The sequence below is a fragment of the Muscardinus avellanarius genome (assembly GCF_963383645.1).
Source record: "Muscardinus avellanarius genome assembly, chromosome: 10".
NCBI lineage: Eukaryota > Metazoa > Chordata > Mammalia > Rodentia > Gliridae > Muscardinus > Muscardinus avellanarius.
In genome coordinates this window covers 105,074,688-105,093,863 of record NC_137796.1, presented here as the reverse complement: position 1 = coordinate 105,093,863, position 19,176 = coordinate 105,074,688, and the positions used below count along the sequence as shown (strand labels likewise).

The 19,176-nt window shown below is 43.3% G+C and overlaps 1 protein-coding gene across 1 annotated transcript in view; it reads right to left on the bottom strand.

Moving 5' to 3' along the window:
• Positions 1 to 19,176, bottom strand: part of GRIN2A (glutamate ionotropic receptor NMDA type subunit 2A) — a gene marked incomplete at both ends in the record, with an annotated part of 411,861 nt that overhangs the window by 104,741 nt on the left and 287,944 nt on the right. Inside the window, one exon of the mRNA XM_080704218.1 lies at positions 17,469 to 17,583. Within this exon, the coding sequence (XP_080560344.1) occupies positions 17,469 to 17,583 (115 nt within the window). The remainder of the gene's footprint in view (positions 1 to 17,468; positions 17,584 to 19,176) is intronic.

Genomic DNA, 19,176 nt, shown 5'->3' with positions numbered 1-19,176 from the left:
ATTCTGTAAGTGAGGTGAGTGTAATTCCCACAAAAGAACATTTAACAAATTGCCTGTCTTCTCTGAACCTCAGTGTCCACTTCTGTTAAGTGTCCCTGATTTCCTTATTTAAAGCGTGATTGTCAGGATCTGACAGCCCAAACTCATTCTTGCCCTTTTTTTTTTTTTCCATTTCAGAGCTACCTGATCTGTTTTTTCTTCAAACACACTTTAATCATGGAAAGAAAAATAAATCACCATCAACTATAATCTCCCAGTCCACACAGAGACCAGCATGTGGGAATCAAGGAAAAGGAAAATTCCCTATTGTACCTGAGTTATGCCCATAAAGATATCAAAGTCAATCAGTAAACCAAAAATGACAAGATGGAGGGGGGAGCTGAGAAGAGCTAAATAAGAGATGTGGGCATGTATGCCTCCGTCATCGTGTATCCCATTAAGATGTATGACTCTAGTGTACCAATAAAAAGAAAGAATGAGGCTTCTTCCAACTCATATGGTTTGTGTTTCAACTTTAAATACAATATGAGAGAGAGACCATTGGTCTCTTTAAGTCATTCTACAAATCCTTTTAAGGGAATAATAAGTTGATTACCTTTGGGTTTCCAGTGTTGGACTTTTTCCTTCATATATGTCTCCAGTGGAATCTTTGTGTACACAAAAAGAAATCAAGATGGTTCAGTCCCTACTCTTTGCTTCTCCGAGGAGTCCACTCAGTCTTTCTAGTTTGCAGAATTATGATTCAAATGGAAGGAATAGGGACTTTAAGAACTCTCTATCTATGATGGTGATGAGCTTTATAACGGTTTTTGAAAGACAATGACTAGATAACAAACCATATGGAAGAGTAATAAGCAATGAAAGGGAGGTTTACTGCAGGGGTGGGGGCTGATTTGCATCTCCGGATTTGCAAAGAAATGCTGATTGGCTTTGCTCAGATATGCCAGAGCCTGATTAGGAGGCAGATTTGCATAGGGCTCAGTGGGATGCTCTGAGCTGAGCAGGGAATCTTGTACCTGTAATCGTCCTTCTTGCAGACCCTGGAGCATGTCCACCATGCAGGGATGGGGGGCTCCCAACATGGGTTTTCTATAGTTAGAGCCCTGACAATGACAACCTCCGCTACCATTATGCAGAGAAACCCCACTTCTACTATATGGCATCACAGAAACAAAATGGACCTTGAGTTCTGACGGAGCTGAGCTGGAATCCAGACTTAACCATGTAATCCTGGGAAGGTCACCAACTGTCTCAGAACCTCCACTTCCTCACATGTAACTGAAAGGGGGTGGGGATACTATTTATCTTGAATGTCTATTAAATGATCCATGTACTGAGTCTAAGGCACTGAGGCCATCATCAGGACAAAATAATTATAAAATATGGGGAATTACTTCAAGATACCAATTCCCAAAGCACATGAAGTCTTCCATAGCTTAGAGTTCAACAATGAAATATTCACTCCCTGTCTATTTCTGCCTCTCCCACTGGTCCAAGCCAGGCGCGGATGCCAAGAAAAACAGGGTAGAGGGGAGAGCAGTGTCTGCTACCAATGGCACAGATGAAAAAAACAAAACTGCAGCTACAGAAAGCAGCCTGGCGTGGCCACTTGTAGCCAGGAGCAGATTGCTAGGGTGGTGCGTCTCCTTGTTCTGTCTTTTCTCAGGGACAAATATGCTTACCGTCTGCATCATCAGCGTGACAATGGGAAAATAACACAAGCCTATGGAGACAATGCTAAGAAAGTAGAGAATATTTCTAGAGAGCCCAGAGTGAGGTCTGGAAATTAAAGGTGGAATAGGGGAGAGAGATTCAGATGAGCTATGAAATGAAGACAAAACTGAGGGGCCTTCAATGTCTGGCTCAGCTACCCGGATGAGCCAAAGGACCCTCATCCTTTACATAACCCTTCTTCAAACTTCAGGGTTTGGGATATATGTTAACTCTTTCAGGAAGGTTTCTCTCCTCCCCTCCTACAAACCCAGGTTTGGGTCAGTGTCCCATGGTGTCCTCTATTATGAGCAGTCCTTTTCCCATGATGCAACTGACAGGTCCCTTCTCTGTCCCTGTCATCCTGTCATCAGCAGAGTGTGGGTTTTCTGAAGGCAATATCACTGTAGCATTGACCTCCAGTTTGCCTGTACTCACCACAGGCCTGACAAAGAGTGGGTAATCACTAAATACTTGGTAAAGAAGTCTGCAGTAAGAGGGGACATTCAGGGAGTAAATGGGTGACCACAAGGATGGATGAGTGGTGCTTGGTCAGATGGGTGGTTGGCCGATGGGTCGTTCATTAGATTATCGATTATTGGGTGACAGGCTGGGTAGAAGGGAGGATAACTGGATGGATAAACAGATCACATCATCGGTCATCACTACTTGGTCCTAAAGAGAATGAGTCCAATTAAATGGCTGAGTATTATTATGCCTCCCCTCTGCTCAAATTCAAGGCAACAGCAGCGCTGAAATAAGTAATGTCTGTCATTCACCCTGAAAACTGTGCAAAGATGGAGAAAGAGCACCAGACTTGGAAATTCACAAGCCTAAATTTCCATGTTTTCTCCACTACTGATTTAAAGTTATCACTGAACATTCTCAAGTCTATACTACTCACACGTATGTGTGAACACCACTTACTTCATGAGGCTCTCCTGAGGCTAATGTGAATAATAAACATGAGGCCTACGATGTAGGAACCAACACAGACTGGGTTCTCAAGAAAGTCTTAACCATTTACTTGTATTATATTCAGAAGATCACTAAAGTCAATCTCCTTGCTCTACTTGCTTTCAAACTTATTTTAGAAATATTATATATTTCCTCAATAAAGGCTCACTTGAAACCCAATACATCAATCAGACAAAGCTGTGCCATCTCTGCTTGAAGCTGGATTTTGCCTCATCAACCCCTCACCTACCCAGAGACCCTTGTGGCATTCTCAGTGTGAAAAAACCTTGCATTCCAGGGACACAGAAAAATACTTTTCCTAAAAGTCCAGTATTTTTTTTCTCTCTCTCCCCTATAGTTTAGATCCAGAATGTTCTCCAAAGGTCCATGTGTTCAAGGTAAAGTCCTCAGCTTGGCACACGGGAGGTAAGGTACCTTTAAGAGGTAAGCCTAGTGGGGGATCTTCAGGACTCATAGGCTGGGTCCTCAATGGGCACTGTTTGGAGGGGCAGAGCCTTTAAGAGGCGGGGCCTACTGGGAGGTCTTTAAGTCACTGGGAGCATGCTGATGAACAAAGGGGGTTGTCGAATCCCAGCACCTTCCTTTTTCTTTTTTTAACCCTCTAGCCACAAGATGACCTGTTTGGTCTTCCATGCGCTTGCACCAGGATGTAGAAAATGAGTATCAACTGTAGACCAAAATAAACCTTTTCACTTCATAAGCTGATGATGTCAGACATTTCTTATAGTGACAGGAAGCAGACTCTCCCTCCATCAGAGACACTCAGGTCTTCTGTGGGGTTCTCAACAACACGCATGAGTTGATGACCCTGTCAAAGAGTCTAAATGGGTTTCATCTGTCTGCTCAGGAGTTTCTAGAAATATGTCTGACTGAGAGGCTCTTTGAATAATTTACTCATCTGAGATCATTTGAATAATCTATTCGCTCATTTTCATAACTGATGGCAATGGCGAGCTATCAAGGGTGCAGCTTTTGTCTTAAATTTGCCATCTGTCAGCTTCACCGTGCCCCGTCCCCTCAGACAGCTAAAGAACTGGCTTTCTGAGTTGGGTAGATACGGACACTCCCAATGACGCCATGTCGACTCTGCCTCTATTATAATATTTTGGGGCTCTGATTCTGCCTTTACGACGATTTAATCTGAGGACAGTTATTCACCTCATGTGACTTCAATTTCCCTGCTATAGCATGAGGATAAAACTAATTATAAGTAGAGCTGACATTTATTGATTATCTTGTATGTGCCAATCAGTGTTCTAAGCACTTGATGTATTACCTTGATTAGCCATTTTAGCAATTCTGTAAGGTAGGCACTATTATTATCTCCCTTTCAGATATGAAAAATGCAGAGAACATTGTGAGGCTGGAGTGAGCTAATGTAATGAAGACTCTGCATGGTGCCGGGCACAGGACAGGAGCTCAGCCAATGGCAGCTGCTTCCACAGAGATGATCGCGTCAATCAACAGCTCATCATCCCTGACATCACTACTGTCTTCATCATCCTCCATCCTTATCATTAACATCTCTATCGGTGCTGGTGACTTTTCTCTGAACTGCATTTTTTATTGTTTTAACTTTTGAACCCTAGAAAACTTTTAGCAGCCTGGTATCTTGTAGGAAAGCACTTGGTTTAACTGTTGTTCTTTTTTAGATTTGGGTTAATGTTACAACTGCAAAAGAGAAAACAAGAAAGAAGACAGAGAGAGAGAGAGAGAGAGAGAAAGAGAGGGAGGAGGAGGAGGAGGAGGAGGAGGAGGAGGAGGAGGAGAAGGAGAAGGAGAAGGAGAAGGAGAAGGAGAAGGAGAAGGAGAAGGAGAAGGAGAAGGAGAAGGAGAGAAAAACCCCAAAACTACTGAAAAACAAAAACAAACAAAAAAGCAGTTGCCTTCACTTCGCCCAGTTCAAAGTGCTAACTGTCCAGAGGCTTACTACATTTCCGTCACGGTGACTTAACATGTTGTCCTGTGTGGTCATTTAAAATAGCCACGAGGCGCAGTGACTCTAGGGAAGTCAGATGACAACGTATAGTCTCTTGTAATGGTTTGTAATGGTTTGGCTTTCCGTTTCTGTGCTCACATCATTTGAGAAACTTAATGACCGTTATGTAAGGAAACAAACTAAATTCCACATGGACTCTGCTAAGGTTGGCGATATTACCAAACTCATTTTACGAAAGGGTACTTGACTTTAAATATGGGCTTGAGAGAAGAAAGGAAAGAGAAAAAAGGGGGAAATGGAAGAGAACGAAGTAAGGGATAAACAATGTCACTTACACATGTGGCAAATTTCTGCTGGACCTACCTCATCTGGAAATACTTCGCCATAGAAACGCACCCCAATTTTATTTTTTAAAAATTGGCTATTCAATCCTTTTTGTCAGGCACCTCTCTGAGCATCACTTCTTCCTTGCACTTTTATTCTCTCTAAACAGCTCCTTAGAAAATTTCCTAGTTTGGGCATGTTAGAGAAAACATAAGTCCCTTCTCTTTCTGTGCTTGGCTGATCTCACTTAACATAATGCTCTCCAGGTCTTTCCATCTTCTTGCAAATATCATGATTTTGTTCTTCTTTATAGTTGAATAGAATTCCATTGTGTGTATTTCCCATAATTTTGCAATCCATTCGTCTCTTGATGGAGACCTAGGTTGGTTCCATATTATGAATTGTGCTGCTCTGAATATGGGTATGCATGTTACTGTAGTTCTCTGATTTCAACCCTTTTGGAAAGATACCCAGGAGTGGTACAGCCAGATCATATGGTGGATCTATTCCGAGTTTTCTAAGGAATCTCTACACTGATCTCCATAGTGGCTGAACTAGTTTCCACTCTCACCAACAGTAAAAGAGTTCCTCTTTCCCCACACAGGGATACCAGAGGGACTCCAGACAATGGAGAATAAACCTCATCAAAGCTAGAATGGAAGGATAGGAGAGGAAGAAGGCTGAGGTTGATTAATGGAGGCGCTACATTCGAATTTGTGTAAAATTATAAATATAGCATGGTTAACCTGGACACTCATTGTTGGGAGGGAGAGAAGGGGAAGTCGGGGGAAGGGTACCAAGCACAGTCTGAATGTATGCCATTTTCAGTATGTTCCACATAAAAGTAAAAAATAAATTTAAAAAATAAAATTAAACTAAAGTTTAAAAAAGAAAATTTCCCAAAGATTCTTGCCAATCACCAGTGTCCTTGTAAAGAAGCAGTATGGTTCAGATAATTGGGCTCAGTGTCCTGACTGTTCTACTTAATAGAAAAGTTCTTGAATTTCTCCAGGTCTCTTTCCCTCTTTTTATAAGAGGGACATAGTGGTATTTCAGTGCTAACGTGAAGATCTCACGAATGCTCAGCACCCTGCATGACACAGAAGTTCCAATCAAATGTTAGTGATTACTGTGATCTTTCATGTTGCTGACTCACCCCCAGCTCTTCTGCAGAGATTACTGAATAAAATCCCAGAGCATGTGGCTCACATTCCAGCAAGCATGGCACTGCATTCCCTTCAAACGTATGTATTAGTTTTCTATTGCACAACAAATCGCCTGGGTCTTAGCCACTTGAAGCCACGCCCATTACAATCTCTGAATTTTGTAGGGTAGAAGCGGAGGCAGGCTCAGCTTGGTTTCCTGCTCAGGGCATTACAAGCCTGGGCTCTTATTTGGAGGACCTGGAAAGAACCCATTCCTAAACCCTCGGGTTGTTGGCCAAGTGCAGCTCCTTGAGGTTGTAGGACTGATGCCCTTGCTTCCCTGCTGGCTGTCAACACCCAAGGGTCCCCTGCGTTCCTGTCCATGAATCTCTGTCTTTACATCGAGAAGCCAGGCAAAGTCTTCTCATGTTTCAAATCTCCCTTCTTCTATCTTCAGAAAACGCTCCACTCTTAAAGAGCTTGCCCATTCTGGTCAAGTCCTTTTTCAGTGATTCTGTGGCCTGAATGAACCCTTTTGCCACGTACGTCACCTAACGAGGGAAGCAACCACTCACTGTAACCGTGGGTTACCACAGTGCTCCCAGAGGGAGGCTCACAGAAGGGCAAGTGTCCTTGGAATCATTGTTGGAATTTCATCACACAATCTGTTTCAAACATATCAAACCCTACCCTAGATGGGCTGTGAACACTCTTGCCTCTGGACTTTGGCTTATGGTATTCCTGCTGCAGGGAATGGTCTTCCCGTACAGGTTCCAGAGTCCCAATCTTGCTTATTCTCTGAGACCTTGTTCAGATGAGAAGTCCTCCGTCTAGATGCCCTTAATCTTCCAACTTAAATATCGCAGAACTCGCCAGGCGTGGTGGCGCCCGCTTGTAATCCCAGTACTTGGGAGGCTGAGACAGGAGGATTGTGCAGTTTTGAAGCCCGCCTCAGCAACTTAGTGAGACCCAGTTTCCAAATAAAATATAAAATTGGTCTGGGAGTGTAGCCCGGAGTTAGAAAGCCCCTGGGTTCCATGCCCAGTACCACCCAAAGAAAAATAAAAATAAATAAATAAATAAATAAATAAATATAGCATAACTCTTCTCTGGACACCTTGAAGCCTTCTTGGAACACATGAGGAATGCCTCAGACCCCTCTCCAAGTTTGAGCTCCCCACCAGTCCCTGTTGGACTCTGGGTCTTCTAAAGACCATGTTTTGTCTGATTTGCAAGCCTCAATGATGAACTGCATATAGCTGGTACTCGAGAGACTATCTTTGATCAAATAAATATGTGAATAAATAAGGGTTGTACATCTCCAATCCAGTTATCTCTTGTGAAGGAAAGATTTAATTGAAAAGATCATTTAATAACTTAGTACTTATCGAAGGCAAACAAGGTTGTAGGCACTCGACTCCATCCACAGACAGCACTATACTCAGCCTTAGGAACAACTGTCTCATTTCCCAAGGTGCAACCAGACTCCAAACTCCCTCTTTCCTTTCCCAATGCTATTTTAAGCATCGTGGCTAAGCAGCATATTTCCAAGTTTAAAAGGACCATAAAGACTGAGAAGCAAGAGTTCCTGACAACAGACGGATCTCGAGGAAACCTGTTTAGAGTGGCAGAGAGTAAGTCTAGTTCCAAAGCAGTCACTCCGCGTGTTTAACAAGCACCACAGGCCCCAGAGAAATATCTGGAAAACGAGGATTCCTATTCAGTCATAATTATTCCACGGGTTTGACGTAGGACCCAGACCTTCACATCCTTCCCACGGCGATTCCGATGGAGGTAAGCCCAAGGAACCACCCTTATAAAACGACCTTACTGAAACATGCCTCGTTCAGGGAAACTCCTGGGGTGAGGGGTGTCTTCCCATTCCATCTCCTTTCCATTTAACAAATATTTATTTAGCCTCTACTGTTGAATGCCAGAGGCAGAACGGTAGAAGGAAAACTCAAAACCTAGAGACAAACACACAGAATGCCGTCATCAGAAGTGTGTCTCCTTCGGCGGGCTGAGGTTGCCCTTCGAGGTAAAGCAAGCTGCGCTGGGTTTCTGTTTGCTGGTAGGATGTGTCAACAATGTGCTTCAGTTTTAGCAAACTGTGTAATTGCCCTACCAATTGTCATTTATGGGTGTCCTTGTGATTAAATTTTTACTCCACAATTTCTTTTACATAGTCATCGCTGAAATATGTGAACTTGGAATCCAAGTACAATGTTTGCACAAATATTTCAATCCTTTGGCAGAAAGAACCTTTCTTTTTTTTTTTGTAGCCGTTGATCTCTTTCTTGCTCCACATCATATATACACACAAGGAAACACACACGAAAGGCCTGCGCAAGCTCACGAGCTCCTGTGACTCACTGGGACGTTCTTGGTTGAATGTGGTGAAAATGGTAAGTTAAAACACAGTGACTCGGAAGCGGGAGCCACACAGCCTTCTCTAATTACAAACCACACCGTGTGATCAGAGGCTGTGGGAGGGTAGTAGAGAGAGGATGGTTAACAGATGCAGGGGTGAGATTGGATAGGGGGAATCATTTCCAATGTTCCCAGCACAGTAGGGTTCTTGTGGTTGACAACAACTCATTACATATTTCAAAATAGCTACCAGAGGGGATTTTGATTGTTTCCAACACACAGAAAGAATGGATGTGCCAATTATGCCAATTACCTGGTCTGATCGCTACACGTTACGCATGCTGAAACATCAGACTGTATTCCACACTTAGGTGCAATTATTATGTATGGACTAAAAATTTAAAAAAACAATTTGCATCCTCTGTATGACTATGCCCCACTAGATATGATAACACATTGACATGCTACAGTCAGGACCACGACTGGAGAGAACAACGCTAGCTTTCATAAGATCCCCTTTATCACATCGGTACTAGGAATTCTTTAACCGGCGCCTACTTCATTATGCACAGGACGTGAAAGGCAGGGCGCATCTTCTTCCTTAATCAGCCTAATTGGAATATGGAACTGATGCAGACCAGAAAAATACAAGGCCTGTGAGAAGGTGATAAATATTTACACTGAGTCCCAATTAGTTGGGTCTGAGTGGAATCTGCTGCATTCACCGAGGAAAGGGAAGCGGGTGCTATTCTAAGGGTAGGGGCAGGAACCCCCTTCACTTCCCCTCTGAAGTCCCCCTCTGCCAGGCGTTCAGTATGGTGCAGTTTTGAGGAGCACAGCTTTGGGGTCAGAAAGACTTATACTTACATTCTGCTTCTAGGGGATCTCAAGTAGGTCACTAGCCTCCCTGGGCTTGAATGTTCAAGTCTAAGACAAGAATCAGCTTGCTTGCTTCCTTCCTTCCTTCCTTCCTTCCTTCCTTCCTTTCTTCTGGATTGAATACAGGGGTATTCTTCCTACAAGTAACACCACCAGTGCCTCCCTTTTTTATTTTGAAACAGAATCTCACTAAGCTGCTAAGGGTCCCCCTAAGTTTCTAAGGCTGGCCTTGAACCTACAATCCTCCTGTCTCAGCCTCCTAAGCACTGGGATAACAGGTGTGTGCCACCGTGCCTGGCTAAGAATACCTGCTTTAGATGAGTTTTTTGAAGCCGTGAGATCATGCATATAAGATCCTCAGCCTAGTTCTTGGCACAGAATAGCTCCTAATGGTGAGTGAAGTCATTTACTAACAGGTTTTACCGAGGCCCACATACGCACGGTATGAAGCCTAGTGGTGGAGCGGAAGAAGCATGGATGAAAGAAACAGACCTTTCCCTGCTGAGGCGCCTAGTCTAGGCAAAGATAAATACACACATAATTACAAAGCAAGCGGCTGGTACTCTTAAGTGTTAACGTGGAGATCTGTAGAAACGACGTGGGAAAGATCCAACCAACTATGGGCTATCCGAAATCAGTGGAAACCTCAGGCGTCTCTGACAAAGAGGGCCGACTGCTGAAGGGACAGGGACATCCGGGAGTCACCCATGAGAAGACAGCGGGGTTTAAGGGCTTGGGGACAGTGGGAGGATAAGCAGGGGAGGAGGCAGATGATGAGGCTGGCTTTGGACCAGATGAGGTGAGCATCTGTGGGTTTTCCACGTGGGGGTGTCCTACAGGCAGGACTGGGGACCAAGAGACAGCAGTGCTGGAGGTTGAGGGCTGGTGTAGCTCAGTGCAAAAGGCAACTGAAGCCCAGGGCGGTGCTGGGAACGCAATCAGCGCCTGATGAAGAAGAGAAAGTAGACCTATTGGAGAAAAAAGAATGGGACGCTGTCTTCAGGAAGATGGGAATCCCTATGCCAGCTGGGCATCATGAGCATTTTTTTTAATTTTTATTTTTTGCGGTACTGGGGATTGAACCCTGGGGGCATCCTACCTCCAAGATACACCCCTAGTCCTATTTTTATTCTTTATTTGGAAATAGGGCCTCACTAAGTAGCTGAGGCTGGCCTCAAACCTGCCATCCTCCTCTCTCAGCCTCCCATCTACTGGATTTAGGAGCCTGCACCACCAGGCCTGGCCATTATCATCTTTAGTTAGATCTTCTCTAGGAAATAAAATGCCTGTTTTACTTTAAAAATTATTTTATTTTTGTTCTATTTATATTCTTTCATTAGATCTTCTCTAGGAAATTAAATGCCTGTTTTACTTTAATATTTATTTTTGTTCTATTTATATTTGAAGTCAAAACTTCTAAACAGGTTTATATATGTGTCTGTATATATATATGTGTGTGTGTGTGTGTGTGTGTGTGTATACATATATATATATATATATATATATCCCTTTTATAGCTAGTCTGGGATATGTTAATTAGCTTGATTTAGCCTTCCTACAATGTATACATATATCAAAACCTCATGTTGCTTGCCATAAATATATACAATTTTTTAATTAAATTTAAAGCATTAATTTAAAATGTCTGTATGTGTGTACACTGTATGCCTCTACATGCAGACATTCTCATTTTAAGAAATGATTGCAACAGCAAAATAGTAATAAAATGGTTTTCAAAGCATTCTTAGGGGGTAGTTAATAGGGAGTGGTCCCACTTGGTGAAGTCTAATTTATCATGGCAGCCCTGACTCCAGTATCCCCACCCTCAGGAACCTGGCCCAAGCGACCAGGCCAAGTTCAGCCCTCGCTCCCTCTGTCCTGGGATGGTCCTATGGCCGGTAGAACTCCGGTCACATTGGACTGAGGCGGACTCAGTTGGGAGTAAGAGGAGGGATGCTAAGCTGAGGAATGGCTTCCTCCTCCGCCCCCTAGCAGCCCTGCTGGCTGAGGACCGCCACCCAGGAGTTGGTAGGTGGGTGACTGGCTGTAATGGCCTGACTTCTTGTTGGCATGCATCCAGGGTATAATTTTCAAATGTCTCTGGAAAGCCTCAGCCCCCACCAAGCTCCAAGGTGAAAAGAATCACTAAAAAGAGAGACAAAAGACTTGAAGTTATGAATTGCAAGAGAAAGCCCGCTCAGTTCGGAGTTTTCTTCTGCATGTGTGTAGCCTGTGTATAATCTACACCGGCCACACGCAAAGGCCTTGCACAAAGCCCATACCCCGTGAGGGCCTGTCATATTTTCCAAGACACCCTGGGTTTCATGTTTCAGCTCCCAGGGATGCCACCGGGTAACCTCAGAGATGAAAAGAAACTGTCTCTGAGTCCTGGGATAACAGCTCCCTTCTCTGCAGCCCCTCCCTGCGGCCCTGCAGGACCAGCCTGCAGTGCTGGGGGCAGCTCTAAGGAGGACACCACTGGTATTTATCGGCTCCACTGGCTTTCTCTTTCTTAACGACAGAAGCCCGGAGAGTTGTTTCTGAAGCCCGGATTCCCCTGTGCACTGAGAACAGAGCAACGCCTGGAAGCATTTGTACGTTCTAAGCCCAGCTTAGCAGCAGGGCTTAGAATTTTTTCTGAGTATATTTTCTTTTGGGGGGACTGCTGTTTGCTGCATCTCAACAGGAAGAGGAAACGACATATGCAAAATATTCCAAAGAATTTTCTTGTACCTGACAATGGCGTATATCAAGAGCAGCTTCCTTTTATCCGATACCATCGCCCACCCCGCAGTGGACACCTTGTGCCCAGGCCAAGGAGCAGAAAATCTGACCCAAAGGCAGCACAGAAAGTCCACAGGTGTATGCCAAGGCCTCACCCAAGACTGGCTAGCCCCAGACACGAAGAATGGTCTCATAGCCACGAAAGCAATGATGGGATTGTGTTGGAAAACACCCCCCAAACTCAACATCATGGGGCAAAAAAAAAAAGTCCAATTCTCTATCTCTTATCAATGATCAGAGGAAAAAAATGTACAAGGGGAGAGATATATCAGGACCTGGAGGATGGAGGGATGCAGGAAAGTAATACAGGCAAAAGAAAATCAGCAAGTTCAAAGTCCCAGATGCATTAGGGAACCCTGCATATTCCTAGTGCTCTGGACCACTTTAGGAGGATGAACGGAAGAGAGGAAGAGAGGAGGTAAAGCTAGGGGCAGTAACTAGAAGCTGACGCTTTTCTCAAGTGCAGCAGATGTGTATAGAGCCCCGCCCTGCTCCATCTCTCCAAACCCACACTACAATCTAAGTTCCTCGGGTAGGCAAATCTCATTCACTAATAGATTCTATCGTGAACGCTGGCACACAGTGGCCCTGAATAAATATTTGCTGAATGAATACATGGCTAAACAATGTTTTCAGCCAGGGCATTAGTGGATCACCTGAAAGAAAAATAGAGTAAGCGTGATCGAAACTAGGATTCATGTTTGGGGGCTTCAAAATGAATCATCAGCAAAAATGATTCATTAAATGGGCTGATATCCCAACTCTGAGAATTTAATTTTGTAAATAAAATACATGTACTAAAATGATCTTGTGCCACAGCCGGACTCACTGTGACAAGTATTCACGATCTGAAACACCGACATCACTCTAGAAAGCTCTTGGGGACCCTTTCCTGCCAGTTCCCCGCAAAGTAAGCACTGTTCTGATACATGACTCCATAGGAGAGTTTGCCTCTTCACGAACTTCATATAAATGAAGCCAGGCAGTATAACCCTCTGTGTGTCCTCTATTGTGCAACATAACGGTTTCCTAAACCCATCCGTATCACCGTGCCAATCAGCAGTCCATTCCTTTTTATTAACGGGCAGCATTCCATTTTACAAACGTCCCATAACTTATTTGTAAATGTCCTTGAGATGCGGTTGTTTCTGGTTGTTTTCGCTGTTATAAGGTTGCAATGAACATCCTCGTACAGGTGAAACATATTTGATAAATGTTCACATTGCTTCGTTGTGTGAGCTATCGGGGGATAAGATTTGTGTATGTTTAGCTTTATGAGCACTGGGTTTTCCAGGGGGATTTTGATGTTATGTGCCTACAAGCAATGCATGCAATAGAGTCGCTCCACACTCTCACTTGGACTTCATATTGCCAGGAACTTTCATTCAGAGCCTTCTGTGGCTACCTGTGTAGCATGCGATGTGGTTTTAATTTACACGTCCCCAGTGCCCAGTGATGTTAAGCATGTTCTATTGAATTTACTGACCATGTGAATAGTAACTTAGATGAGGTAGCTAAATCAATTCCCCACTTTCCATTGTACTGTTTTTTCTCTTTTCATGATTGATTTGTAGGAGTTTTTAAAAATATATTCTAGATGAATATGTTCATGAATTCTAGATGAATTTGAAAATATGCATTAACATTTTTTCCAAATTGTAACTTGATTTTTTTACATTTCCTAAAAATATCTAGAATAAATATTTTAATTCTGTTGTGGTACAGTTTATCATTTTTACTATATATTTGATGCCTTTCTGCATCTGGTTAAGAAGTATGTGGTCCTCTCAGATCACAAAATATCCTCCTGCCCGGCGTGGTGGCGCACGCTTGTCAACCCCGCGCTTGGGAGGCAGAGACAGAAGGATAGCGCAGGTTCGAAGCCAGCTGCACTGGCTTAAGAGACCCTGTTTCCAAATGAAAAAATATAAAATAGGTCTGGGAGTGTAACCCGGAGGTAGAAGGATTCCATCCTCAGTGCCACCAAAAGAAATATACAATACACAAACACACACACACACACACACACACACACGATCTTCCTGTCTCAGCCTCCTGAGTACTGAGTACAGGCATGTATCACCACTCCTGGTTCTTTTTTATTTTTTAATACAGGGTCTGGCTAAGTTGCTGAGGGACTTACTAAATAGCTAAGGTTGGTCTTAAACTTGTGATCCTCCTATCTTAGCCTCCCAAGTACTGGGAAAACAGGTTTGCGCCATCAAACCCGGCTAGAAACTTTATAATTTTGATTTTTACATTAAGTCTGCAATTCATTTCAAGTACATTTTTATGTAAGTATGGGCAGAGGGTCAAGGTTTATTTTTGTTTCTATTTGAATGCTCAGTTGACACAGTATCATTTATTTAAAAGAATGTCCTTTCTCTGTTCCCATAATCAGCTATCAAAGATCACTTGAATGTACATATAGAGATCTACATTCATTATTTCCTCATTATACAAGATATTAACTACAAGGTTTCCGTAGATATCCTTTATCAGATTAAGAAATCTTCCTTATTTATCATGAATGGCTATTGGATTTTGTTGAATGCGTTTTCTGCCTCTATTGAAATAACCATATCATTTTCTCCTTTATTCTGTTAATATGGTAAATGACATCGATTTATTTTTGAATGCTAAACCAATATTGCATTCCTAAAAATAAACCTTACTTACCCATGATGTATTGTCCTTTTTTACATATATTCATGGGTGATGACGAGCAGCGTTGAAAAGCTTCGTGTACATTGGTGCTATTTCTTTCTTACGTGTTTGATCATATTCATAGGGGAGCCCAACTGGGGCAGAAGTTTTTCCTTTTTTTTTTTTTAAATTGAAAGTTATACTTTCAATTTCTTGGCAAATATGGAGCTATTCAAATGATTAATTTCTTCTCATATCAGCTTTGGAAATAGTATTTCCTTAACATATTTGCCCATGTATCAACATTGTCAAATTCACTGGCGTAAATTTTTATAATATTCTTTTTTTTATCACATAGGAGCTTAGTGTTCTGCGGAGATATGCCCTCGTGGTTTTTATCTTTTGTTGTTTTGTGTGTGTGTGTGTGTGTGCGTGTGCACATACTGGACATTGAACCCAGGAGCATTCTACCTCTGAGCCATATCCCAGCTCTATTTTACTTGTGATTTTAATATTGAAGTGTGCATTTTTTCTCTTTTGTGTAACCATAATTACTAGGAATTATAAATTTTATAAAAATTTCAAAGAAAACTAGCTTTTCACTAATATTTTCAATATCTTGTTCAGTTTTTTACTCTAACATTTATTATTTTTCCCTTCCGCTTTGCTTTGGTTTAATTTGCTCTCTTCTTTTTCTAGCTTCTTAATGTAGGAGCTGAAATTACTAATATAACATTTTCCTTTTTATTATAAGGTTATTATAAGGTTATGAACTTTCCTCTTAGCCCATCTCCAGCTTTAGCCTTTAAATTGTAACATGTCCTGTTTTCATTATCATTCTGTTCAAAGTATTTTCTAATGTCTTTCATATTTCTTCTTTGACCTAAAGCTTATTTAGGAAGGTACAGCAATTTCCAAACATTTGAGGATTTTCTAAAGATACACTTTTTGTCTGCTGATTTTTATTTTAAGGCTGCTGTAGTCAGAGTGCCTTCTACATCTTGCGAAGACTTTTCAGTATCTCGAGACCTGCTTTTTGCTCCAAAACATAATCCTCTTTGGTGAATTTTTCAAAATACTCTCAAAGGAACATGCATTTTAAAGCTGAAAGATGAAGCGTGCACATTTCTTCCTCTTCCCCTTCCCCTCTAGGAATCCCTCTTTTCTCCCCAAGGTCAAGGCTCCTGCTGCCTGGCAGTGTCTCCAGATTGTGTCTCTCAGACCACACCCCACATCCTCCGAGTTCTGGCAGGCCTCCATTTGATGGGGAAGTCAGGACAAATCTCAAGGCGCTGCGAGAGCTTACAGTGGAAGGAGATGCACCGAGTGCTGTGCACACGTATGTCTGTGTCACCTTGGATCTTACTATGATGTGATATTGCAATGTAGTGATGAAAGTATTGAACGTATCAACAACAAAAAAGTCAAAGCCTCCGCTACTTAGTGAGGCCCTTTGCAACTCAGCACATCCCTGTTTCAAAATCAAGAATAAAAAATAGGGTTGGTGTGTAGCTCGGAGGTAGAATGTCTGGGTTCCATCCCCAGTACTGCAAAAAAAAAAAAAAAAAAAAAAAAAAAAAAAAAAGGATTGCTTGTCAAAAAAGACAACAATACCAGCTTCCTTTTTTTTTGGTTTCTCTTTCTGTGTGGCACTGGGGGTTGAGCTCGGGGGTGTTCTACCTCTGAGCTACACCTCCAGCTCTATATGTATTTGCCTCTTTGTTTGAGACAAAGTCTTGCTAAGTTACTGCCTGCTGGCCTCAAACCTGCGATCCTCCTGCCTCAGTCTCCCAAGAACTGTATTACAGGAACGTACCTCCACACTTGGCCTTTTTTTAGTCTTTCTTGTTCTTATTCCTAATGTAGAAGCTAAAATTATTAATATAACATTTCCATTTAGAGCTATGAATTTTCCTCTTAGCACATCTCCAACTTTATCCTCTACATTGTAACATGTCCTGTTTTCATTATCATTCTGTTTCAAGCATTTTCTAAGTCTTTCATATTTCTTTATGAGATATTGTAGCAACTGCTTCGAGAGGTGGATTATGAAGAAGGATGATTTTATGATGCTGCCTGTATAAAGTCGTCTGTGACTCCCCTGGGATGCCACTCCTCTCTCACTCAGGACATGGCTTATGCGACGTAGGGAATGATAAATTTTCTTTGCACGCTGATTTTTCTTTTCTGCCAAGTTAATATCTAAGTACTTGAAAACGTTCTTTTCCACAATCATAACATTCCTTCCCAACATAGGGTTGACAGAATGATGCATTTAAGTTTTGAAAACTAGTTTACTTAAAGGATTAAGTGAAAATATCGGGTGTTCAGCCAGAGGGCAAATGAAGAAAGGGGCACGCGGGTAGAAGACTGGGGCAAATTGGTGTGACCACTGCTAAATAGCCCACGTTGGCTTTGGGAATGGTGCAAGCCAAACTCGGCCGTCTTTAAATTATCCCAAATCCTCCTAGGACTGCTCCTACTGGGAACTGAGGGCCCAGGTGGGGAGCCGCCTGTGATTACGAGGTTACCCAGGCAAAGCCTGCCAGCCTCACCTTACAGAAGTCGGCCTGCCCCGGCTTGCGGCAGAGTCCGCAGCAGCTCAACAGGAAGTGCTCTGGGCAAAGAGGCCCTTTGACCCTTCTTGGCCCCACCTCTCCCCACCCTGCACGCGCGTGTGGAAGGATGCTCACCTTCTCCCACTCCCGGTCTTTGTTCAGCACGATGACCACCAGCCTGGGGTGCACCTGATAGCCTTCCTCAGTGAAGGACAAGTCTTTGCCATCCCACGTCACGTTGACCATGAATCTAGGCAGGGGAAGAGAGAGAGACAGGCATTCAGGGAAGAACTGAGGGGTGGCGAACAAATGACTGTGTGCCACCGTCAGGGGAGCCCTGGAAATATAAGTACACAAACCAACCGGGCATGCTGAGCGGAGCAGGCCTGTAATCTCAATACTCGGAAGGCTGAGACAGGAGGGTCGCAGGTTCGAGGCCAGCCTCAGAAAGCTAGTGAGGTCCTCAGCAACTTAGCGAGGCTCTGTTTCAAAATAAGAAAATAAAATAGGGCTGGGGATATAACTCAGAAGTAGAGTGCCTCTGGGTTCAATCCCTGGCACCAAGATAACAACAACAACAACAACAACAACAACAACAACAACAACAATAATAATAAACAATTCAAATAAATGAGCATGCAGCCACCATCTCTAGAAGTATTGGTACCAGGGCAGGCATGGACACAATCATTCTCAGCATTTCCCATCATGAGTAAGTATCAATAATCAACTGTTTATCACATTGAATGGAGTATTGTCTATCTGCCAGATGCATAGATCTGGGCTCAAGTGCTCTTATAGAGAATCTTAACACATCATTCTGAAGCTCCAAGAAGCTTCCTCAAAGGGAACCATTGACTCATTAACCTTGTGGTATTCAGCCTCAAAGCAACGAGATCCCATCCGTTCATTATTCTCTCAACTACCCTTTATTAAGCTTGTGTTATATATACAACAGGGCTCAGCCCGTTGTGCCGGGAATACTATGAAAATAGACATGCGGTCTCTTCCCTCGGGAAGTTCATAATCTATGGGAAAGGGCAGGCATGACGTGAATCACGGACCCCTGAGAAGGACTACCATAGGAAGAAGCGTGTGCTGGGTGAGGGCAAGTGAGGAGGGATGGGTTGATTTGCGGACGAAGTCAGCAGGTGCAAAGGTCCCGTGGTGGTGAACCTGGGACTGAACACAGACCAGCTTAGGCAGAGAGAGACAGGAAAACATAGCATCAGGGGAGGCTGGGAAGATGAAGAGGGAACGCTGCGCACTGTGGTTGCCTTACAGCAATGGGAAGACATGGAGGGTGACGTCATCAGTCCTTTGTTTTAGGCATTGCTGGAAGGCCATGTTGACAAGGCACTAGGGAAGGGCGGAGTGGATGCAAGGGCTCTGCTGTTCTTATACTCAAGGTGAAGGTCACTGGTGGCTTTGACGGTGGTGATGGTCAAAGAAGAGAAGAGAAGGTGAAAGATGAACAGGTGCAGAGAGCAAGTTAGACCAAGCGCAATTATTTAGCGAGACTCTGTGCGGGGTTCGACGTGTGGCTGAGGCAGAGGCACCGAGGATGACTCCTGGTATCTACCTTACATAGCCTCCAGGCCACCAACTTTGGGCCCAGAGAGTCCATCACAGTGGACATCTCTCTGCCTCCCAGCACTGCTTCCCTCACTACTCCTCAAAGCCCCCTTCCCCATAGTCGGGCTGGACCACGATGGGGAGACCAGGCAGGGCTCGGCTCCCAGAATTCGCGTAAGAAGGTTGCCCCGAGGTCAATATCTCCTTGTAGCTTGAAAGAAAAAAAAACTGTGATGTGAAAGACGTCCAAGAAGACATGTGGTGGCCA